At 43.8% G+C, this 26,084-nt stretch overlaps 1 protein-coding gene across 2 annotated transcripts in view; it reads left to right on the forward strand.

The window, feature by feature from the left end:
* FIG4 (FIG4 phosphoinositide 5-phosphatase) overlaps positions 1-26,084 on the forward strand; it is a 100,638-nt gene that overhangs the window by 11,560 nt on the left and 62,994 nt on the right. For both annotated transcript variants that reach the window (XM_075923979.2, XM_075923980.2), the window contains exons 2-8: positions 142-240; positions 1,015-1,138; positions 4,938-5,094; positions 8,077-8,127; positions 12,905-13,053; positions 17,368-17,496; positions 21,319-21,419. In XM_075923979.2, the coding sequence (XP_075780094.2) occupies positions 142-240; positions 1,015-1,138; positions 4,938-5,094; positions 8,077-8,127; positions 12,905-13,053; positions 17,368-17,496; positions 21,319-21,419 (810 nt within the window). The remainder of the gene's footprint in view (positions 1-141; positions 241-1,014; positions 1,139-4,937; positions 5,095-8,076; positions 8,128-12,904; positions 13,054-17,367; positions 17,497-21,318; positions 21,420-26,084) is intronic.

Genomic DNA, 26,084 nt, shown 5'->3' on the forward strand with positions numbered 1-26,084 from the left:
AAACAATGCCATTTATACATTTATTTGATAGAATTGAAATAGAGCTGATCTACAGCTATATAATACTATTGTTGATGTGTGTACAGTTTGGGGGCAGGATTATTTCTTGTGCAACATTTTCTTTCTTTCTTTTAAACCTAGCGGTATTTTCTTGTTGGGAGTAATCATGCAGAGACCAAGTATCGTGTTTTGAAAATCGACCGCACTGAACCGACAGATTTAGTTATAATAGATGATAAGGTAAGTATTCAATTAACTACATGGTTAAATACTCAGTGGGCTGCCAGACCTGTGGGCCCCCAGGGGTGGCCATGTTAACAAATGAATGCTTATCAGTTAACTGTTTGATTGGTTACACTCTAACATCCCTAATTTCAAGGTACTTGGAATTTCACATTGTATGATTTGTTTTCTGCATAGATGGTAGATAGCCAAACTTTTCTCTAGTAGCAGGATGATGCATTTCTATTATACTTTTATGTCACTCAGTTTAGCTGTGATCTCCTAATGTCAAATAATAGATGAGTTTTGTCTTATGTTCATATATGTCATCAATGAAAGGATATGAGTGATCATAGGTTTTGCTACAGATGAAACAAATTAGGATAGGAAAATTATTAAATTATAAGATAGAATTATTTAGTTCATTTGAATAAGACACAAACATTGATTAACTTAATAAAAAGTGTATTTATTATTAAGTGTCCAATTTTTTATTTGAAAGAAAATGTAAAGAATAATTTAAAACAATCATTGTGGTAGACTAGATGCTATCTATCTTATAGACTGCTTGATCTTGGAGACAAGATTGATAGTGCCAATCAATTCACAAAATACAATTTTGTTTTGTAATCTTGGCCATATATGTTAAGAAATTGAGAGCCAATAAACAATAGAAGTCTCTTTATTCACTTTTCAGAACAATTTTGTAATTAAATAAACTCCACTATTCTGAAATATCAAGTAGCACTGATAACCAAAAAGAATAAGTTCACTATGCATTTCTGTTTTCAGCATGTGTACACACAACAAGAGGTGAGAGAACTTCTTGGCCGCCTAGATCTGGGGAACAGAACAAAGATTGGACAGAAGGGTTCTTCTGGATTATCTAGAGCTGTCTCTGCTTTCGGGGTAGTAGGTAATCCCCTTGTTATTTCTTTGGCCTTTAAAAAGAAATTATAACTTGGAGCAGAAATGGTAATTGCAGTATTTGATACCAGTCAGAATATTATTCATTGTGCAAAGAGATCATGGAGTAAAGTAACGTTAACAAAGTACACTTTTTATAACAACTTTCTAGGTATTGCTTATGTCACACTTAAACAAGTATGAGCAATCAGTAGGAGAACTGGGTTTAAATGTCAAGTCCATATGTCACTCAATTTCAACAGGATAAACTTAAAAAACAGCAAATATTGTAGTAGCACTTTAAAGATTAACAAAACATGTAGATGGTGTCATGAGCTTTCGTGGGAACAGTCCACTACTTCAGATGACTGGAGTGTTGAAAGTCCAGAACCAAAAATAAGTAAGCGAAGAAGGGAGGGGGGAGAAGGAAAAAAAATTGAAGGGCGAAGAAAAAAATAGTTAGTAGATAAGCTTCAGAAGGATAACCCAGTGAGTCTGTAACAGGAAAAAAACTTTAAAAAATAACAATTAGTCTAGTAGAATCTCAAAGACTAAATAGTTAAGAGGCTGATAAGAACCATTAGTTAGCACTTGGAAAAGAAGATGACCAATACAAGATTCTACACAGACATCAAGAACCATTAGCACCTTCATTGTTTGGTTGATAATATGCGAACCATCTGATATAGTAATTGTTTGAATCAGGATAAGAATTAAACTTGTGAATGATGATAAACTCCAGTCCTTCTCTGTGTATTTGGCTTGTGGAATTGGTCTGAAACAAAACCAATTCCACAAGCCAAATACACAGAGAAGGACTAGAGTTTAACTTCATTCACAAAGTTTAATTCTTATACTAATGGTTTGAATTATATCATCAGATGGCTCCCACATTATCAACCAACCAAACAATTGAAGGTGCTATTTCAGCTCTCTTTGTTAAATGGGTTGGCCACCTCTGCTGTAGGAGAACTCGGATTGAATCTCAAGAAGTGCCAAGGATCAGCTCTGTCTTCCTACTACACTCCGTTATGGGATGCCTACCCACATTGCTTTGCTCTATCTATCAACAGGGGAGCTAGCAATATGGTCATGAAATGTTGACTATGGGAGGCAGAAAAAACAGTTTGACCAGTTTTTAATTTTGCGTGTTGACAGAAGTTTTGTTGCCAAACTTTCCCAGTGTTGATGTAGCCTGAGTGTTTTGTAGGCTTTGTCTACAATGCCTAGTTTAAATCACTGCTACAATAGCACTTTAATGCGGCAGTGTGATCACAGCACAAATGTTAGAAGAGAGTTTTCCCATTACTCTACTTAAACCACCTCCACAAGGTGCTAACCGCTCTGGGAGCCTGTTTATACATGTGCTTTATAGTGCTTTAGTTTGCTGCCTCCAGGGGAGAGAATTTTTTCATACCTCTGAGTGAGAAAGTTACAGAGTAGTAAAATGGCAGTGTAGACGAGCTATCACAGTAGGGCTGGCTCTAGGCACCAGCAAACCAAGTACGTGCTTGGGGTGGCATATTGCCAGGGGCGGCATTCTGGCTGCCCCTTAGAGACACTGGCTGGAGAACTCCTGACTCTTACAGCCCGACGTGGGCCTGCCTGTGGCTGCTCAAGGCAATGGGCAGGGCGGTGGAGCGCGTGATGCGCCAGCAGCGAGCCACCCTCTGCAGGCGGGATGCACGGGGCAAGTGGTACTCGCAGCTCCGCAGTGATGGCTGAGGCGCCATGACATCACGTTTCTGGGGCTGCCTCGCTGCTTTCCCTTGGCATTGGGGAGAAAAGTGCGCCCTCTAGTTAGAGCGAGAGAGCGTTGGGGCGGGGTGGGGTGGTCCAGACAGGAGCGCTGGCCATGCGCCGCTCCAGTTTCCTTCCTGGCTCAGCTGCCGCTGCCCAGCACCCAGCGACCGCAAAGCGGGAAATGCCTGAGGGAGCCTCCCAGAAAGCAGACTCCGGCGCCCGGGGATAGTTCGCGCTCCTCTGACTGGCACCAGCCACCACAGCCCGACGTGCAGGGGGGTGCACCATGGGCTTTGAGAACAGCAGCGGTGCCGGAGTGCTGCGGCCCTTGTGGACGAGCTGCTCTCCCCGGGCTGTGCGGGGAAGGCTGCACAGAGCAATCCGGGGCTGAGCAAGGGGCAGCCCAGGTCACTGCAGTCAGGGCCCACGCTGCGAGCCAAATGCCTGTAGTCATCTCTCCACCTGCCTTGCGCTTACTAGTGACCCCTCCAGCCTGAGCGGGCGCCCTTGGCCAAGGAGTTTGCTGGAGTGTGTGTGTGGGAGGGGTGGGGGGGAAGGTAGCTCATATTGGCAAATGGGGGGCAACTCTCTCCCCCTTTTCTCTGCCTCAGTGCTGGTCGTGGAGGGAAGGGAGAGCTGCAGCCTTAGTGGGGCCGGGCAGCAGGAAGGCCCTGCCCAGGCCAGGATGATTCAAGCAGAGGCGCCTAGGCTGAGGGGAGGGGAGAGCTACTTTGCAGCCCAATCTGGTTAGTCTGGCACTGAGGAGCTGCAGGAGGGGGCCTCGCCTGCCCCGGCTCAGATATTTTGTGGGGGGAGGGAGAGAGGTGTCCCTGGCCTTGCCCGTTAAGTTTCCCAGCTGTGTCTGCACGCATCCCCAGGGGGACGCATTCCACTTTCACCCCTCCCCCAGGGCGCTCCGATGTTTCCGCGCATGTTGCGGGGAGGGGACATGAGGGTTTGGCGGGGAAAGGAAAAGGAGACGGAGTTCAGTCAGTGGAGGTAGGTGGGAGAGGGGAGCGGACTGGGTCCGGTGGGGGGAGGGATCGGGTTTGGCTGAGAGGGAAGAGAAGGTGCAAGGTGGATTAGGTGGAGGACAGAAGGGGGGCAGACTGGGTCCGCTCAGGGAAGGGAGAGAAGGTGGAAACTGGGTTCGGTGGGTGGGTGAGGAGACCGGATGTAGGCTGGTTTTGGCTGGAGGGCGTGGTGGGAGTCAGAGCCGCAAGGTAAAAGGGGTGCTTTCCTTCTCAGTGCCTGTCCTGCAGCAGTGGGACGGGGGGGAGGGGCGGCCAAAAATTTTTTTGCTTGAGGCAATAAAAAACCTACAGCTGGCCCTGCAGGCAGGCACCAGCTCCATCCCCTTAATATCTCTCCATGGATGCACCCAGGCAGGCCAGCCAGCCACTTTCACCCCCACACCCTCCACTGTGATCTGCTCTCTGCTGCTGGCTCTTCCCAGTGGACACACTTGAGCTGCTGCAGAAGGCGGTCTGTGTTCCCTCCAGATTTCTTCAAGTCCCCTTTTTTTTCTGCAGGGGAGCAAAGAAATCTGCAGAAAGCAAGAATTCTGTGCCCTGCATGGGGTACAGACTTTTCCATGAGTACAGACAAGGATGGCTGTACTTGGCCCCTCTGCCACTTTATTGGTGCTGGGGTAGCTTCTCTTCTGAGCTACCTTTTTGCTACTGCCCCACGGCAGTGATGGTGAGAGAGCCTTAGTGGATTCTTTCTCAGAAGTCTGTCAGCAGGGATCGGAGCTTCTTCCTGATACCAAGAAGTAGGGTCAGAGCCTCTCAAATGCCTTATGTCCCCCGAACTTTAAGCAATTGATTCTTCTTTTGGGAGAGGAGGGCTGAAGCTGATTTAGATGCTTACTTTTTTAACAAAGTAAGAGTTGAATAAAAGTGAGTACCATTGTGCTTTAAAAACAGAGAGCATTTAAATGCTTAGAAAAATTTACTATTGCGTAAAGTATTGAAATAATACTTGATGTTATCCTTCTAAACATTGTATCAGAGTACTCATGATAAATGGGTTTTTATTTCTTGTATTTCTTCCATTTTGAACAGGTTTTGTTAGATTTTTAGAAGGCTACTACATTGTGCTAATAACAAAGAGGAGAAAGATGGCAGATATTGGAGGGCATGCAATATACAAAATAGAAGATACAAATATGATCTACATTCCAAATGACTCTGTACGAGTCACTCATCCTGATGAAACAAGGTAAATGGTGGTAGTCGATTGTGCTTTTACATAGCATTTTTAATTGACCAGGAAACACTGCAAACTAAGGCTTGTAGACTCCCATCAGTCACATATATCAGAGGACACCAGTTTGTTGAACACTGAACTTATTTCTCCAGCCCTTTATGCTAGCTTTATGTTGAAGTAACATTGGCTTAAATGGAGACAGACTGATGTAATGGAGTGGAGAATCATAATGCAAGGTAAATAGAGTATGCATAGAGGGGGAGTGCAGATGTGTCATGCCCCTCCATAGCTTCTGCCAGCACCGCTAGGTTATTTATATGTCAAACAAGGGTGTGTGGCTTGGATAATCACCAGAAACCATCCACTCCACACATTAGTTCATTTGGGAACATGTCAGTGCACATGCTGTTTAATATACCAGTTGTTTGAATTATATTAGATCCCCTGTGAAGCCGTGTAAACCTCATTGGAAAGGGTCACTTGCACTCCATCAAAAGGATGGCATGGCTGGGGAGAAAATTCAATAGCAGCATTCCATCAAACCCGTCTGGAGTGTTGGTGTTAAGGGTAAGAGTTAGGGTATATGTAGACTTCATCCCTCTGTTGGCAGAGGGATGTAAATTAGACATACCGAAATTGCTAATGAAGCGGGGATTTAAATATCTTGCACTTCATTAGCATAAAAATGGCCACCGCTTTTTGCCGCCGCGGCACTTTGTCAGCAAAAAGTGGCAGTCTAGAGGGGGATCGGTCAAAAAAGAAAGCCTTTTCCAACCGATCCTTTATACCTCCTCCCCTAGACTGCTGCTTTTTGTCGACAAAGTGCTGTGGTAGCCAATTTACATCCCTCTGCCAACAGAGGGATGTAGTCTAGACATACCCTTAGGGTTGAGGCAGGGAGTATTATGCACTTGTCAAGGTTCAGTGAAACTGACTTCTCATAAACTGAGTGGGTTTGGTGAGTACTTCCTTCCCACAATATTTCAAGGAGGAAGGAATGTGGCCTTCTGAAATTATAGTCTTGAATAATGTCTAAATATATCCCAGCTTCATTTTTGGCAGGAGCAGAAATAACTTTTTTTTGAGGTCCAACAAATATAGCATTTTCAGTGCACTGTGAAAGTTAACTGAAGGTTGCACACATCACCATAAACTAACTTCAGGCAATAGATCAAGCTAATGGTAACCATTAAGTAAGTTTCCACATTAGAGCACATTATAGTTATACAGAAGTAATACACATCAATACTGCTTAGAAACTAAAAGGACACATGAATATGACATACATTATTAAACATTATCACGTTATCTACACCATGATATAGAAGTACATAGTATTTTGCCTTTTGGGAAGTTCTGTTAATTTTAACTTTTCCTACAGTGTCCTTGAGACCCAGAGAATATTTAGGCAAACAGCATGTTGCAACAGAAGAGAGAATGGTTCCTTTGTTTGGGAGACAGCACTAAATCCTGCAGTTCTTCAGTCCTAGAGCACTAGAACTGGAAGGGTCCTTGAAGGTCATCGAGTCAAGTCCCCTGTCCTCACAGCAGGACCCAGCACTGTCTAGATCATTCCTGACAGGTGTCTGTCTAACCTGCTCTTAAATATCTCCAGGGATGGAGGTTCTAATCCCCTCCCCCCCCCCCCCCCCCCCCCCCGGGCAATTTATTCCAATGTTTAACCACCCTGACAGGCCGGAAGTTTTTCCTAATGTCCAACTTAAACCTCTCTTGCTGCAATTTCAGCCCTTGCTTCTTTTCCTATCCTCAGGGGCCAGCAAGAACAATTTTTCTCCCTCCTCCTTATAACACCATTTTAGATACTTGAAAACTGCTATGTCCCCTCTCAGTCTTCTCTTTTCTAAACTAAGCAAGCCCAATTCTTTTAGTCTTCCCTCATACCTCATATTTTCTAGACCTTTAATCATTTTTTTTGCCCTTCTCTGGACCTTCTCCAATTTCTCTACATCTTTCTTGAAATGTGGTGCCCAGAACTAGACAAAATACTCCAGTTGAGGTTTAATTAGCACAGAGTAGAGTGGAAGAATGACTTTTTGTGTCTTGCTCACAACACTCCTATTAATGCAATCCAGAATCATGTTTGCTTTTTTTGCTACCATGTAACATTGTTGACTCATGTTTAACTTGTCATCCACTATGACTCCTAAATCCCTTTCAGCAATACTCCTTCCTTGTGGATTTTTCATTTGTTCTATCACATTGGATAGAGTAGCTCTCCCACCCTGCTTCCTGAGAAATTCCACCAGCAGGCACTTTTCACATTGGATGCCACCCCCCACCCTCCCGCAGCCTGGATTTCAGTAAGTGGGAATTGCAAGCCACAGTCCCTGCAAAACCACACCAGGATCTGGGTAGAGGCATCCATGGTCAGGTGGTCTTTCTGGCTACAAATGCAAGCAGAGGAGATAGGAGAAGTGCTGGCAGAGGTGTTGCGGGTCTTCCTAACCAGAGTAGGCCTCCCTCTTTCAAACTCCCCTGTCTGCAGCCCCCTGTCCAGTTCGCTCCCCTGATCGCTCTGCCTCTGGCTTTTAAAGCCTGCTCATGTAGGTCAGGCCTACCTCCTCCTTACTATTTTATCTATTGGAGTTTGTTTTAATTGGCTAAACACTGCAGAATTTGGCCCAGAATGCATAAAAGAGTTGATGAAATTGCAAGAGGGATGGATCCATAGTGGTCTAAAATAACAATAAAAAACCCGTGAGATACAAGTTTCAAACAATAGATAAATATAGTCTAGAACAATATCAGATTTGTCAAAGTTAGATTTTCCAGTGTTCCAGCAGAATTACAATGATTAATAAAACACTGCCAAAATACAGACAGGGGAACATTTCATCACAATGAGTAGACTTTCACATATCATGATTAGGGTGGTTCTTAAACTGATTATTCACTGTCTCACTTTTGTGCATGCTAAAGAGAAGTTGCTGTTTGGGAATAATATTTTTTCCTTATCTGTGTTACTCTATTTAGATATCTACGAATATTTCAAAATGTGGATCTGTCTAGCAATTTTTATTTTAGGTAAGTTTTAACAGTTACTGATTATTATAATATATTTTTTTAGCAGACATCTTAAAATCTTGGCTTTAATTTTGTTGTAGCTTAGCTCAGTTTTCTGTAGTTTGATTTCAAATTTTACCTGGACTCACTTTGAAATGAATGATGACTATTAAGTTAAAGGAGATTAACTGAATTTTTTGTAATACAACTTTCCACGGTCTGACTTTTTAAAAATGTATAAATTATTTTTCTTTTCAATTTTAGTTTTGTTTTATGGTGATAGCCTTAAAGACCGAAGTGTTCTATCTAGCTGCAGAAAAGGAACAATATGGTCTACAAAACATTGACATATCAAAATCTCACTATTCTCCCATGACTGTTTGCATCCAATACAGGCTGATAGGCAGACTCTTAACTTCTCTGTATCTAGTAAAATATATGGCAATAAATGTAGAGCCAAGGATTTTCGTGTTTTCCAGAGGGCAGAGTTCTTTTCCTCTCACCATCAACTTCTCAAGAGTCAGATAAGGGGAGACTCCAATTCAATTTTTACCTTTCCTAATATTTTTCATTTTTAGAAATAAAGCTTTATTTGAGTTCAGGAGCACAGAAAAGAGAAAGTAATTCATATGGACTTTACAGTACTTGTATTTGGGTGTGTCTCCTTTGTGTGTGATCATTTTATATACCTTTTCATTCAACCCCATATGTAATGCTACTTTGGTTTGCTCTGTCTTGTCCTAGTTGCTCCTAGATATGAGAGAAATTCTGGAGTAGCAGAAAAGTGGGGAAGAGATAATGGTACAGTCTGGCAGCTGTTGATTGAAGGACTAGAGAAATGTATTGCAGAAAACAAAGCAAAGAGTGTTGTCAGGGCTGTATCTCACTCTGGCTCTCTTGAGTGCAGAAGATCCAGAAAAGAGCTTAAAACCTTTGCCTCTGTAGGCACTGGTTACAAAAAACTTCCCCCCAGAATCACAGTACACAGATTTTGGGGAATTGCTGCCACCATCAAGTGATTTTTATCCCTAAAAACCAGGGGTAACACTTGAAACCACCCCCAGGGGTACTCCAAGCTCTTTTGCCCCAGATTGCTCCGCGGGCGCACATAAATGGCCCGGCGAGCGCCATGGCACCCGCGGGCACCACGTTGGGGACCACTGGCCTAGACAGTGAGGCACCCCTAAGGCAGAAAACTGAATTATAGTGACCCAGCTGAAGAGCTAGGGCTAGAGAGGCTCTGAGAAGGTAAATGTGTTACTCTCAGGGAAGGAGCCCTGTGCACCGCTCTATTCTGGATAATGGCCAACCTGTAAGATGGTGAAGACAACTTAAAGAGGCTCTGTTGGTTTTGTTCCCTGAAGGGTACACACACAAACAGAAAGAGTGCATACACATGCACTCAGCCCAGGGGTGCTCGCAACAGGTGAGTGCACCCCATTATAATCCTCCTTTCATTTTACTGATATTTATATTTGATTCTTAGAGTTGGAATTCTATAAAGGTGTAATGTGCCAAAGGATCATATAATGTGTTTCACAATGTTATATGGAAAAGGACTTCTGTTCCAACACACAAGAATCTGAAGGCAAAGTGGAATAACACGCTGGGCAGAATTTGTAGAAGAATATCACTAAAAGAGCCGGTCATACACAAAATTGCCTATAAAAAAGACAAAAATGGAGGATTACAGCTATAAGATCTATCAAGCTATACTTTTTGATGGGTAAAACGGATACATAGGCCAGAGCTGGTTAGCAACACCAACCTCTTCATATAAGTGTGTGAAAAATGAAAATGAAATTATGTTGTAATCAATTCTTTAGTTGTAATTAATTAGTAACTAAAACTTACCAGAAGACCTAGGACCCTAAAACTTCAACTGTCCATAAAAACAGATAACTTCAGTTTCTGTTTTGGTCCCATGGGTTGTATTGCTGCTTTAGAAATGTTTGCAACATAGTTTGAAGTTCCACTAAGAATGGGAAATCTAGTGGCTTAAAAATTACTTTGTTTTTCTTAAAGTCTGATTCAGATTAAATATAGAATGCTGTCACTTTAAGATGTAGGTCCTGTGAATTTTTCAACATTGTAGGGCTGAAAGGCTTTGCTAATTTCTTTGCAATCACTATCTTGGACTTGTTTAATAGAACTTAGTAGCTTTTGAAGTGTTAGCTTAGTTTAATGTTTAGGAACCTAGGAGTTGCCATACTTAATCAGAGCAGACCACCTGCTTGAGCCAAGAATGTCCTGTGGATCACCTGAGCAGGACCTTGTCTTACCACTAATCATTGCTCCATTTGGAGATGGTCAGCCTAATGTTCTGCAGTTTGGGGTCTCCCCTGATAGATCTGTTCATTTCACAGCAGAACAAAAAAGTGCCGCATGTTCTGCTCTCTGCAGGGCAGGAACAAGGGCTCCGAGTTGAACTCATGCCTGATTCCATTGTCAAGAGTTCTGCTATACACCTTCCTGCAAATACTGTTAATGTTGCTAAAGGTGAAGCAAGACGAAGCTACTATCATCCTTGAAGCCTCAGCATTGCCTGAGCAGTATGTTGCTGAGTCTTACTGCAGCCACCCCCCTACAGCTGCTGCTTTGACCAGATCTGCTGTCCTAGAACCATAACAGTTGGGTGCACCCAAGCCTAAGGTGCTGCCCTTGACAGCTTGGCTGCTGTGTGGCTAAGTGGGGATGAACAGTGGTGGTCCGCTGATGTCCAGCAGGTCCTTTTCTCGACAGCAGAAAATCCTTTACCAGGGCTACCTGTGTGGCAAAGTGGAAGCAGTTCATGTGTTGCATATCACATCATCATCATATCCATGAAAAAGAGGCAAGATGTCCTGGATTATTTGCTGCACCTTAAGCTTCAGTATCTGTTAGTGTCTTCAGTGAAGGTGCACCTGGCAGCCATTTCAGTGTTCTACTCTCCATTTCAAGACAGGTCTATCTTTGCCTACCCCATAATAGCACCGTTCCTGAAAGGCCTGGAGAGCATTTTCCAGCATGATTAGGACCTGAATTTTGTTCTGTCAAGACTCATAGTTCTCCTTCTTTGAGCCCCCGTCTTCCTCCTCCTTCTGGCTTCTTTCCTTGTTACTTCAGATTGTACAGTTGTTTCTAAGATCAGGGTGCTTACATCAAAACCGCCTCACACAATCCAGCTGGATCTACACCAAGCCTCTCTGCCTAGAGTTCTCTCACAGTTTCTTACTGATCAAGACATATTCTTGCCAGTCTTTTGTCCAAAGCTTTATGCAACAGATGAGATTGCATGCCCTGGACATCAGACGGGCCCTCGCCTTCTACGCAGTTGTTTGTTTGCTGTCACAAACATGAAGAAGGTTTGCCTGGTGTCTGCTCAGAAAATATCATTGTGGATCACATCCTGCATCGTCTACTATTATGAGCTGGCAAAGATGTTCCCATTGGTGATTGAGGGCTGCCTATCTTCCAGAGGCAGCAGCATGAGGGTTGGGGAGACAGTTGGGAGTTCATATGCCCAAGGAACTGGCTTTTAAGTTGGCTATCCATGCGTGCTGGCTTTGTGGGGCTGCCAGCCTCCTCCTTGCTGCCTCCTACAGAGAACATACTTGGCTCAAGCAGGTTTTTAAGCCGGCTTCCCCCAAGTACCAGCTTCGCAGAGCTGCCTCCCTCCCCATGCTGCTGCCTCTGTAGCAGAGATAGCAGTGCAGCAAGGGACCAGGTGTGATGGAGGGGCAGCCTCTGTCTGTGGCGGGCCCCTGTTTGCCAGGTACAGAGGCTGTTTCATGGGATGGCAGAGCCATACTGCTGCCTCTGTATCAGGCTCCCACCTGATTCAGAGGCAGCAGCGAGGGATGGTAGAGGGCCCCCTGGGAGTGGGATCAGGAGCGCACTGGCTGCTGGCCCCATGCCTGGGGACCATTGAATAATCATGTAACTGGTAAGATTTGGTGCAGTTACATGATTATTCAATTAAACAATATCTAACGTCCTTCCTGGACAGCACATTTCAGGAAAGATGCGGATAAATTGGAGAAGGTCTAGAGAAGAGCAAAAAAAAAAGGTTAAATATCTAGAAAACATGACCTATGGAGGCCAACTGAAAGAATTGGGCTTGTTTAGTTTGGAAAAGAGAAGACTTGAAAGGGGCTGTGATAACAGTTTTCAAGTACTTGAAAGGGTGTTACAAAGACAAGGGAGAAAAATTCTTCTCTTGAGGATAGGACAAGAAGCAGTGGGCTCAAACTGCAATAAGGGAGGTTTAGGTTGGACATTAGAAAAACTTCCTAACTATCAGGGTGGTTAAGCACTGGAATAAATTGCCTATGAAGGTAGCGGAATCTCCATCATTGGAGATATTTAAGATCAGGCTGGCTGACATCTATCAAGAATGACCTAGTTGGTAGTTAGTCCTGCTGTGAGGACTGGGGACTGGACTTAATGACCTTTTGAGGTCCCTTTCTATTCTAGTAGTCTATAATTCTGTGTGTCTATTAAGGACAAAGGGTGGCTCATGTCCGGACTGAGTGACTGTAGTCATTCTTTGTTACTGAGAAATCTTCAGTCTCAGTTGTTTGTTTATTAATGTTTAAGTCACTGTGCCATTATCTTGTAATGTGTTGTTTGCAAGATCCTCTGTGTAAGTAAGCTACCTTTTATGTAATTACAGTGTATTTGTCTAGTTGCAGTGTCATTTGCTGTTTTACCCCAAATAGTCTACATAGCATTAAATAACAATATATGTAGAGAACAAGAGTTTTCAGAGGTGTTCCATGCTCTCATAATTTTTACTAAATTTAAATCTTGGTTTTAGCTATAGCTATGATCTGTCACACTCCCTACAATATAATCTTACCATCTTGAGAATGCCACTTGAGATATTAAAAAATGAAACAACTCAGAGTCGACAGGAGGGCTTTGATATCTTTGAAGATGAGGGACTTACTACACACGGTGGAAGTGGTAAGTGTATTTTAGACATATCAAATTATTAATAATATCGTTTCAGGGAAATGCAGTTAGAACAGTGTTTACTTCACCTTATAGAAACATCCAGCTTTTTGTATTGATCAATTAAATCTTGTAACATAAAAGGTTATATAAAGTGCCAATTACAGATAGTTGAATATGAGCAACATAATTTCTAGAGGTGATTCATCATTTATTTGGTAATTTACATTGCAGTTCGGGGAGATAATTGAGAGTGCTGACATTTTTGAGCTATTGATTGTTCAGCTCACCCAATAGGTATGAATTTACAAATGAAACAATAATCAATTTTCAGTGAACTATAAACAGTGCTAATAGATTCTATCTTGTTTAATGTTGGTAACTATTGATGACAAGGAAATTGTGTGATAATATTACTACCAATTTAAACAACTAAGCTTGACAAAGGCCTCAGAACAAAACACCCATTAATTTGAAATGCAACAAAAGTCTTCTGTTTTGAATCTGACAGACATAGCCAAGTAAAAGGGATATTAATTAAGATGTGCTTTCATGTATGATTTCTGCTGTCTTTCTGCATAGTCCTTCTCTTCTGCTCCCTCCCCCACAGAAACACTTGAGAGTTGTTTTATTTTAAGTGAGTTACTTGGTTTCTTTTTTCCTCTAATCCTTTAATCATTTTTAGCACAGCATATAGTGTTGGATTGTAAAAAAAAATATATATATATATATATATATATTTTTTTGCTGTGTCTGTTTAGTTTTGTAGAAATGTGTGAGATCACATCAATGAACACAGAGCTGATAACTTTGGTCCTTTCCCATTTTTATGGAAAAAAGTATAAGGTTTTTCAAAGTTAAAAATTTTATAGATATATATGTAGAAACTTGCCGGGACTTTGAAGACCCACGCACTTACTAAAAATAGATATTTGTTTATGTCGTAGGGCACATGGCTGCTGCATCCATATTCTGGTATCTATGCAGTTGAACTGCTTGCAGAGTTCACAGATCAACTTTTTTTATTTACTGTAAATGCAGATTTGTATATTTAAAACTGAAAAGCCATTTCCCACTAAATTGTAACCCATTTTTAAGTTAGAATAAATTATATTTTTAGCACAGGCTGTCATTTGTACCTCCTGCATTATACAGTGAACATTTTTATCTTGTATAAGCAGGACAACATTAGAAGATGAGAGCTAATGTTGTGCCAATATTTAAAAGTGTAAACATTATGACCTAAGTAATTTAGGCTTCTCAGTATGACAGGAATTCTGGGCAAGATAATGGAACAGCATTAATAAAGAATTAAAGAAGGGTGATATAATTAATGCCAGTTAAAATCCATTTACCGGTATGGAAAATAGATCCTGTCAAACTAACTTAGAAACTTTTTTAATGTGATTACAAGTTTGGTTAATGAAAGTAATAATGTTCTAGTATACTTAGTTCCAATTCTTACAGATATCTATGTGCCATTTTGATAATTTTATATCTTGGTAGATTTTTTAACTTGGCATACATTAAATGGATTAAAATGGTAGATTTCAAACTAACTGTAAAAAATAAATCATTATTGAAGTGGCATGTTCCTCATGGGGCCACGTAGGGATCAGTTCTTGACACAACTCTTGAATATTTTTATCAATGACATGAAAGAAAACACATATTCATCACTGATTAAATTTGCAGATGACACAAAAATTTGGGGAGTTGTAAATTAACAGATCACTCATATAGACTGATCTGGATTTCTTTGTAAGCTGGGCTCAAAACAAACAATATGTGTTTTAATATGGCTAAATGTAAACATATACACCTAGCAACAAAGAATGTAGGCCATCCTTATAGAATGGGAGACTATCGTTACTGATTCTGAGGTTATTTTCCACTGAATTTTGGCACTGGTGTGACTGTTGCTGGAATACTGAGTCCTGTTTTAGTGTCCACAAGTCAGGAAGGGTGTTGTTAAATTAGAGAGGTTTCAGAGAAGAGCTCAAAAATTACTAAAGCATTAGAAAACACATCTTATAGCATTAAACTCAAGGGCTACATCTACATTGGCCCCTATTACGGAATAGGCATGCAAATGTAGCACTTTGGAAGAGGCAAATCCGCGGGGGATTTAAATATCCCCTGCGGCATTTTCATTTTCATGGCCGCCGCTTTTTTCCGGCTTGGAGATAAGCCGGAGAAAAGCGTCCAGACTGGCGCGATCCTCCGGAATAAAGCCCTATTCCGGAGGATCTCTTATTCCTACTTGCAAGAGATCCTCCGGAATAGGGCTTTATTCCAGAGGATCGCGCCAGTCTGGACGCTTTTCTCCGGCTTATCTCCAAGCCGGAAAAAAGCGGCGGCCATGAAAATGCAAATGCCGCGGGGGATATTTAAATCCCCCGCGGCTTTGCCTCTTCCAAAGTGCTACATTTGCATGCCTATTCCGTAATAGGCGGCCAGTGTAGACACAGCCAAGGAGTTTCGATCTACTTAGCTTAACAAAGAAAAGGTTAAGATGTGACCTAACCAGTTTGTAGGTACATGGGAACAAATATTTAATAATAGGCTTTTCAGTCTAGCAAAGAAATGTGTAACACGATGCAATGGCTGGAAGTTGAAACTAGATAAAGTGAGTAGAAGTAAGATGTAAATTTATAACTAAGTAATTAACCAGTGAAACAATGTTCGAAGGGTCATGATGGATTCTCTGTGTCTGCCTATTTTTAAACAAAGACTGGATGTTTTGTTTTATTTTTTAAAGATACGCTCAAGGAATTATTTTTCATTAGATAGATCAAACTAGATGATCACAGTGATCCCTTCTAGACGTGGAATGTGACACTGAGAGAATCTGTCACTCTCACTCTCACTCTTGAAAAACCCACCCCAAGATACAAGAGAAACATTTGCATTTTGAACAAACACACTATGAAATCATTAACAGCTATGTTAGAATCGAGTTATCTTAGTAGGATGCAATTCAGAAAAGCACATGCTGAAGATATCTTCAGGCACTGTCCCATCTTCCTGTTCCTGAGTAATTGAGAAAGTAGTAACTATCAAGCTCTAGTGACATAATTCAATAGCCTGACTGGTTGAGACCAGGGCATACCACAGATGCTGCGCTAGTTGCACTAAATGACATCTGGGGTTTCCATGCTCATACTGCTGGACCTCTCTGCAATCTTTTGTAGAGGACCACAAAGTACTGTCCACATTACAGTACTCTCTTGTGGCACTCAGAGAGGTAAGAAGTAAGAGCTTTTCCTCTCTGAAGGCTCCTACTTGTAAGGTTCCAGAGGGGTACAGAGTATCCCACATCTGCAGCACGTAGACAAGACTACTGGGAGCGATGAGACACCGTAGACTTCTCTGCCAACAGCATGCTGGTGATATTCAGCTGTATAGCTCAATCTCAATTGACGCAGCCACAATCCAACTAAAATATCTGAAACTAGTCTTTGGATAAAGAGCAGCTGACTCAGGTTGAACTCAGACAAGATGAAGGTGATGGAAAGGAGAAGTGATTTAAAGATGTGACCAAGACATTGTCTTCACCTTTCACTGATAGCAAACAGTATCCATTTGTCAGTGATTTGAAACCTCGGGGTCCTGTTTGACTCCTCTCTAGACTTAGACGACCAGGTAGCAGTAGTTTCCTAAAATGTCATATTTCACTTCCAGCTATTTAGGAAACTTTGTCCTTTTCTCCCAAAGACCTGGCTACAGTGATTCATGCATTTATCACCAGCTAACTTAGTTACTGTAGATCACTATACCTGAAATTGAAAGTGAAGACAATGTACGAGCTCCAGTTGGTGCAAATGCAGCTGCCTGCTTTTTATATGGCTTAGGCCACCATGAGCATGTAGGACCTGGGTATATCAAGTAAATCCAGAGTCTGAACATTTTTAAAAATGTTGTATAATCTTCCTCCCCAAGAATGCCATTCTTCATAAGTGCAGAGTTCAAACATAATTTTTATTCCAAGTCCATCTCTTCTCTCCCCCCCCCCGCAAGTCACCAAGGATGTTCTCCCACATTATAGGGAGAGATTATAGTGACTCCCATGCAGTTCATTAGGGACTTTGTTGCTATTGGTTTTATGTGTAAAGCATTATTCATATACTACAATGATTGTAGCCATATAAAAATAAAAATTTAGCATGTACCTAAATCCATCTGTCTTTAGCAAAGTCCTGAAGCACATAATTAAGTGGTTTCCTAAATTGAAGCCAAGAATAATCAGTTGTTTAAAAATGAAATTATCAAAATGGTTGAGCTTTTTTAAATTATTGTTGATGTATTTTCATTTTCACTTCTTAGGTGTATTTGGGATTTGCAGTGGACCATATAAAAAGTATGTGTGGAATAGTCAGTTGCTGGACTCAGTAAAAAACATTGTTCATCATGACTGGCTGTTATATGTTATTCATGGATTCTGTGGACAGTCTAGTATCCTTTTTACTGAGAGAGCGCAAATATTGGTTTATTGCATTTAAAATTTTTGTATATGAGAGCAATTCACTAGACAAAAGATTCATTACTCCACAAGTTATTCCTAAGTTCTGTTTAAAATGATTTTCACATGCATTGTCATTTGCATTATTGTGCCAGATTTTAAAAATAAGGATCTTAAAAAAGATGTACATGGGAAATTCTTAACCCAAACACATATTTTACATTAAATCACTGTGTGGTGTGTGGCATAGTGGGGGTGCTGTCTGCTCTATGGCAGGGATCCCCCTGTGCTGTGACCGGAGATTCTCACTGACTCTCCCAAATGTGTATTAACCCAGACACCCAGGCTCAGCCTCCCAGGGAGGGAGACAAAGGAAGGTGGGCAGAGACCAGCACCTGGCTGGGGAGCAGGGCTGGAAGAGTTTTTTTTAGTTCCTGTCGGGAATCATGGAGGAAGCAGCCTAAGCAAGGGGCTGGGATTTAGGGGCTCAGTCTCCCCCATCTAAAGGGGGGCTGAGGCATCTTAGGCCTGGCCCTGTAACCAGATTACATCTATGCTGTGCGGTATCCTGGAAAAACAATAAACTCCCTCTATTCTACCGGCTGGTGAAGTCCGTCCGTGCCACTACGGGGGTGCAGGAGGCGGAGGAACCCCGACGCGACGTTACAGTGGTGTACGTTATATGGTGTTAGGGAGAAAAAATCAAGTTTCAATCTTGCAATCATTTCCATGCAGGCAGAGTGCTGTGCTAGTGTGGAGTTAATTACAGATTTGAATTCTAGAACACTCTGACAAACTCCTTTGGCAGCAGATGGAATTTATCAGGGAGTTCTGAAGGAAATAAAAAAATTGTGGTGGAGCTTAATTGTTGACAGAGAAGTGTGCTGAGATTATTGATAAAACATAGGGATTAATTTTCATTATTTTAGGGTTGGATTTTCATATCACTGAGCCCTAAAACTGCTTCCACTGAAGTCAGTGATAAAACTATTACTGACTTCAGTGGGGCCAGAGTTAAATTGACAAGAGTAGGGTTACCAGGTAGCTTCAGAAAAAATACCGGTCACACTTGATTCAGGGGAGAAGGGGGCGGGGCGGGGACAGCAGGGCTGGCCGGAGGAAACTGGGGATGTGGGGGTGGCCAGTGGGAAGCTGGGCTGGTCAGGGGGAGCGGGGCTGGTCGGGAGAGGTTGGGGGGAGTGGGATGGGGAGAATTGGCCAGCAAGGAGCAGGGCTGACCCGGGCACATGCAGATCCCAGGGCTCTGCCTGACCCGCGCACGGTCCCAACAAAGCATGAGTGAGTCCGGCTACAGCTCCACAATGTGCTTGGACAGCGCTCAGGAGCACCGACAGGGCTTCTCCTCCTCCCCAAGGAGTCACTCCTATGTCAGATGCAACCAGAGGCTCCCAGCACCAATCGTGCCCCAGCTCCAAGGCACTCCCCCCGCCCCTGCCAGGCTTCCATCGGGCACCCAGCTGGAAAACCAGAAAATACTGGACATTGCACGCGTCCGGTATTTTCTGAATTTTTTTTACTGGACAGAGGGCCCAAAAACCAGACTGTCCGGTTGAATACCGGACACCTGGCAACCCCAGACAAGAGTGCTTTTAAATATTCCCTTCTAAGGCTTTAAAAATATATCTACTGCAACATTATTGGAAAAAATATATCTGAGTCTTAACAACTTTATACACAAACTAACAGACTTACCCAGTGTTGCCTGGCTCCTTCAGGGCAGGGCCCTGGGACTGTGAGTGGAGGGGTGGGAGGCTGTGGGCGGGGTGCATGTGAGAGTGAGGGTTGGGGGTGAGGAGTGGCTCAGGGTGGGGGATCTCCCCCCATGCCTGCCAGGACCATGTTCTCTCCCCCCCTTGAGGCCACCAGAGGCTTATTCTCTCCCCCACACGCTCCTCCAGCCCACCAAAGGCCTGTTCTCCCCCACCCCCGGTCCTTCCTCAGCCTGTTAAGGGTCTGTTTCCTCCCCCAGAGACCCTCCCAATTTCCAGGAATCTTTTTTCTTCCCTCTCTCCAGCACTGGCTAAGAGCCAGAGTGGAAGAAACTTTGGGGCAAGGGTGTTCTGGGACGCAAGATGGCAGAGCCTCAGTCCTGCTGGCCGCTCCCTTCGTGCGGCTGCCCCAATAGACACTCTTCAGGATAGCTCTTTCTTGTAGACTTGTTGCTTCCGGTGGCAACTCTCATATTGTGGCCCTCTGAACAGCCGCCCCATCCCTTTGCATGTTATGGAAAACTGTCTTTTTTCTGGAGCTTGCATTGTCTTGTCACAACCAAACCCTAACTTTGCTTTAAGTTAGGAGAAGAGGAAGTTGTATATCAAATTTGTTGGCTCTACCTCTTACTGTTTAGAAAGAGTTCTTGAGCAGATTCACAGACAAAATATATAGATGATTAATATAAATATATATGTATATCATTTAAATGAACCGTACTTTCATCTTCTTAACAAATTATCTATCATATTACAGAGGGCTTATTTTAATCCATCATCTTTACCATATGCCATTAATATACAAGCCTATTCATGTCCAGGGCTGGCTCCTGTCACCCCGCATAGGCTGGAAGCTGGTTGGCAGCTTCCCTAGGCAGCGATCACAGCCAGCTCCCCTGGGAGCAATCCAGGACCAAACTCTTCTCCTGCAGCCCCAGGGCACCAGGGGCACTGTTCCCAGGGGGGAGGGAGGAGTCTCTCTTACCTGCCCCCCCAAGTGCTGGGCTTGGCAGGGGCTGGCCAGGCTGAGGATGCTGCCCTGGGAGAGGTTCCTGGGGAGCAGCGGGACTGGCTTTGCTAGAGATTCCCTCTCCTGGCTGCAGACCAGGCTCTGGGGACCTAGCAGCAGCCCCCAGAACCTGGCCTCAGAGTAACCACGAGCAGCAGCTGTGAGCTGCTTCGTGCTGTCGTGGCTGAGCCCAGCCCTTGCTCCCAGAACTCCTGCCTGCTGCTGCAGAGTCCTAGTGAGCAACCTGCTGCACTTCAGCCTCTGCCCTGGGCTTGGGTAGTGTCCCCCACATCTAGGCAGTGCCATGCAGAAAAGCTATCACAGCACTGGGCACAAGGAGAAGAGGCAATCCCAGGGAGAGGGGAAGGAGAGTTTCTGGGCAGACTGGGCCTTGCTCCAGAGTCCCGCCGAGCCAATCATCAAGGCATGGGCGAGGCCTGGCAGTGTGCAGGCTGGTGGTTGGGAACCACTGAGGTAAAGCAACCAAAGATTGAGTAGATTAATTCAATTCCTGGCAAAGTATTACACTGAGGTCAAATTACCACTACTTCTATAGTAGATTTCTATGGCTTTTACCTAATCTGATTACTGCAGCTGTTGTATGTGAACTGCTTTCCAGAGAAATCATTGGAGGATAACCCATATATATGATTAGGAGTTTCAGAGGTGACAGAGACTCCTTCTGGGGTCTTAGATAAATCTAATAATAGCTCTGTCTCCACTGTTCCTTCTATAAACTGGAATTAATATTTATCTTCCTCCCTGAGGTGGTTGTGAAGATTAGTTGATTTATTATAAAGAGCTTTGAAAATGGAAAGCAGTATACAAATGATTTATTGAAAAGGGAATTAATGTCTCTCCCACCCATTAAAGAATTTTGAAAGAGTAAAAAAGTAATTATGCTCACCTGTATTGCTGGAGGTCTTAAAAATTATTTTTAAATAGTTTCCTTTCAGAAAAAAAGCAGAATGAAATATATTTTCTATGATTGAAGTATATTTTAATATTTGCCAGGACTAAAGTAAATGAAAGGTTTTGGAATCACAAAATGTGTAAACCTTAACCTTAATTACAAGAATTGTTAATCTATGGACGTCCAGTGTATGTCACTCTGATAGCTAGAAGATCAAGCAAATTTGCTGGAACTCGATTTCTAAAAAGAGGAGCAAACTCTGAGGTAAAGTAAATTTCAACTTTCATTTTTAATTAAACTATATGAATGTCTTATATCATACCTTCTTTATTAAAGAGCAGGATTTCTTAAGGTTTGTGAAAAGCATTTAAGGTTTTGGTAACTTCTTTTTCGAGTGGTCCCCATGGATGCTCCACTGTAGGTGTTGGGCTCATCCCAGCACCACAGATCAGAGACTTTCAGTAGCCGTAGACAGCCGGGCTGTGCATGCGCGGTTAGTGTCTTGCACCATTCGCACCCTTTGATCGTCACACATGGCCTGGCTCCCGCCAGTTCCTCCCAACTATCCTTGCGCATAGATTGAGCTTCTCTTCCCTTCTCATCAGACCTACTCTTTCCTGTAGATAGACAGTTAAATTTAGTTAGTTATTCACATGTAGTTTGTTTTTATAGTTCTAGTATTAAGGGGGAAAAAAACAACCCAAGAACCTGTTTCTTTTCCTGTTTGTGGCTTTGCTGCCCTCCCTGAGGTAGTGGCACCTTCACTCATTCTCTCTCTCTCTCTCACTCACACTCACAAAGTTATAGTGCGATGCCTGGGTCACCAGGTTTCAAAAAATGTGACATGAGGCGATGCCAGCCTCTGCTGACCACTCCGCTTGTATACGATGTCTGTGGGAGTACCATATCCCACAGAAGTGCGCACATTGCAGCAAGCTGATGGCCAGAGCTCACCGTAACAGAGAAATGTACTTAAGATGCTGCTATTTGATAAGTCACTTCAACTGTATGCTCCAAGAGCAACTTCTCAGTGGGAGGGACGCAGAGGCGGAGAGCTTCCTCTCACAATATAGCCGTGCTAAAAAAGAAAAGGGCGTCTCCCACTCACTCTTTGCCTCCTGAAGAGACCACCAGAATCAGCAGAGGAGACAGGCTGTGTACTTCTGGGCTCGTCCTGTGCTCCTCTGCTCCAGCTCCAGCCACAAAAGCCAAAAAAATGGTAGCTCCGGCATAGTCGCTGTTGTCACTGAAACCTTCATCGGCACTGGATGGCGGCCCTTGTCCATTACAGGCACTGGCAGGCCTGGCCCCGCAAGAACAGCTGGCACCGATGACAGTGCTGCTGTCGGCACTGGAGCGCCTGGCACCAAGAGAGGAGTGATACGACACCGAGTCACTGGTTTCGGCACTGGCGCCATTGCTGGCACTGACGACGCTGCCCCAGGAGCAGCCAACATCATCACCGGGCACAACTGCATTGGCACTGAGGAAAGCCCTGGACCAGATGCGCATTGAGGAGGAGTCCTATATCTCCTTCTCCTACTTTTCCGTTGGAGCCATCTCCCTTGCAGCACATGTATCGTCACCACAGCCCTAGAGATCACTACTATTCTCGGAGGAGGCCTCAATCTCCATACCGAGACTGCTCATGGTCTCATGACAGTCATTATTACAGGCACCAGTCATATTCCCCATCTTCCTCCTGTGGGTGATCACCACATTATTCTTACTCTCCGTTACGATCGTCTCACATCGGTTACAGCAGACAGCATGATAGCGTCAGGTCACCATCTTGATTGGACCGATATTATGACCACCGTCATAGGTTGGCTTATTCTCCGCGCTGCTGCTGTCACTCACAGTCACATCAGTGATCTCCATGCTCTTACCGCTCCCCAGCCCATCAGTCTGCTCCAGTGGAACCGCAGAAGCAGCAGAGACACCAACCAACCAACGCGCCCCCCCCCCCCCTCGCAGAGCACACTCATGGTGACTCAGCTCTCGGAGCTGGAAGAGGGTCAGTTATCGGAGGCAGATGATCAGCAACCAGAGTCACCAGTAGCAGACAGTTCCTTCTCTTCCCCTGATGAGGCGGTTTTCCTGGTGGATATGTCCCTGTGAGATGACTTGAAACAATTTCAAGAGCTTTTCAAGCGGTTGGCTCAGTCCCAAGAGGACCAATTGGCCAAAGTGCAGGCCAAACAATATCGATTGCTGAAAAACTTGCATCCTCAGCAAAGTTCAAAGATTGCTCTCCCCATTGATGAGGCCAATATGGAGGCTGCCGAAGACATCTGGCAGACCCTAGCTGCCATATCACCAACTAACAGGCAAGTGAACAAAAAATATTTTGTGCTCTCCAAAGGCCTCGAGTTCTTATTCAGTCATCCGCAACCAAACTCATTAGTGGTTGATGTAGCACAACAGCGAGCCAAGGCACCGCAGTACAAGACCATGACACCTGATTTTTAAAAAATTGGACATCTTTGACAGGAAGGTATATTCATCAGCTACGCTCCTCCTGTGCATTGCAAATTATGCCGCTCTGTTATCAAATCACAACTTTGATAACTACTCCAACGTGGCAGATCTCTTGCAATATCTCCCGGATTCAAAGAAGTCACTTTTAAAATCTGTGGTGGTGCAAGAGGGTTATGCATCATTGCGAACAAGTTTGCAGATTGTCCTAGACGTGGCAGACACGGCCGTGTGAACAACCACAACAGCGATTGCGATGAGAAGATCATCCTGGCTTGCTTTGGCTGCAGTCCCTAAAGACCTCCCGTTTGAAAAGAAAAGGCTCTTCGCAGACAAAATGGATGATGTCCTCCATTTGGGGAAAGATTGTTGGATGACGCTTTGTACCCTTGGGATGTACACGTCTCCCTTTAGGTGCAAGAGGTACTACCCATATAAAAGAAGTAGGTACAATTACACTTTTCAGAGACCGCAACATCGAGTCTCGGATCAATTCCATTCAAAGTAGCGCTCACAACACAGAAACCCCCCGTCTCACCATACGACCAATCTGGTGGCCACAAAGCATTAGGTTTGACTTCTCGGTTGAGCGTATTCAACCAGTTCTTCCTACAGAGATGAAACATGTCACCTATCTCTTCCACCATCGCCTACGATCGTTCCAAGCTCAATGGACAGCTATAACATCAGACCAATGGGTGTTGCAACTAATGTCATCAGAGCTCTCCATCCCGTTCATGTCCATTCCACCCACAACTCCATCTTCTGCTTATGAGCAGGACTAAGCAAGAGATCCCAGGGCAATGTGTTCCTGATCTATTGGGACAAGCCCCTACACTACACCTTCCCACCCATCCCACTCATTCCCCGAATCCTATGCAAGATCCGGACGGACAGAACTCTGGTCATCTTGATTGCTCCATTCTGGGCCAGGCAAACCTGGTTTCCATTCCTACACTTGATGTCCATAGCATGGTCTTATCATCTTCTGTCCCATCACAACATCCTCTTTCAGGACTGAGGCAAATTGCTTCATCCCTAACCCCACACTCTTTACCTACACACATGGCTACTATCTGGTTCCATGGAACAGAATCCTTGTGTTCAGAACAAGTGAGATCTGTCCTTCTGCAAAGTAGAAGACTATCAACCTGAGCCACTTATCTGCAGAAATGGAAGTGGTTCTCCTCGTGGTGTTAGCAGGCCCACATTGATCCTCCCAGCATACCACTCCATCATATTATTGACTACATATACCACCTTAAATCTGGAGGCTTTATTAATCTTCTCTGTCAAAGTACACCTCGCAGAAATAGCGGCCTTCCATGAACAGGTAGATGGATCGTCTGTCTTCGCACACCCCATAACAATGAGGTTCCTGAGAAGTCTCCAGAACACCTACCTTCCTCATAGAGTTCCACTCCCTTCCTGGGAATTGAACCCAGTTCTAGACTGTCTCATGAAACCTCCCTTCAAGCCCACAGCACTTGCCCACTCCGATTCCTACTAATGAAGGTGTTATTCTTGACAGCCTAGTGAGATAGGAGCCTTCATGGTTGGTCCATCATACACAGTCTTTACCAAGGGCACGATGACCTTTTGACTGCACCCAACATTTTTACCCAAGGTCAGCACAGCTTTCCATGTCAATGAGCCCATAGTACTACCAACATTTTTTTCCCACACCTCATGCATCTGCCAGGGACGTGATGGTCCATATCCTCAACATTTGCAGGGCTCTGTCCTTTTATATAGACAGGACACAGTCATTCTGGAGGTCCTCACACCTAATCATATCCATTGCAACACATTCAAAGGGCATATCAATTTCTGTGCAATATATCTCCAAATACAGAACATCATGTATACTGTGGTGCCATGCCCTCCACAACAAACTATTGACAGTTCCACCAAAGGCACAGTCCGCCCAAGTAACTTCCAAGGCTTTCCTAGGCAACTTAAGAACATTTGTTGAGCTGCCACTTGGCCATCAAACCACACTTTTACCAGACACTACATCATAAAGCCTCAATTGGAAGCAGATATAGCAGTAGCTACTGCAGTCCTATCTCTAGTCACCAAGCAGTGACTGATTCCCACCATCCGTGTTGAGTACTGCTTTATAGTCACCAACAGTGGAGCACCCACAGGGACATCACATGAAGAAGAAAAGGAAGTTATTCACTTTATGCAGGAACAACTGTTCTTTGAGATATGTGTCTCTTTGGGTGCTCCATGACGCTCCTTTCCTCCCCTCTAATCAGAATCTTAATCACTCAGTCGGAGATGAGGAGGTCGGGCTGCGTGCACAGGGCACCAAAGCAAAAGCAGTGCGAGACGCTCTTCATGCATGTGCGGCCCACTGATAACTGCTTAAAAAAACCTTTGCTCTGTGGCTCTGAAGTGTCTCATCACCAACAATGGAGCACCCACGAGGTCACACACCTCAAA

The sequence above is a fragment of the Pelodiscus sinensis genome, chromosome 3 (assembly GCF_052426305.1).
Source record: "Pelodiscus sinensis isolate ZL-2025 chromosome 3, ASM5242630v1, whole genome shotgun sequence".
Taxonomy (NCBI): Eukaryota; Metazoa; Chordata; order Testudines; family Trionychidae; genus Pelodiscus; species Pelodiscus sinensis.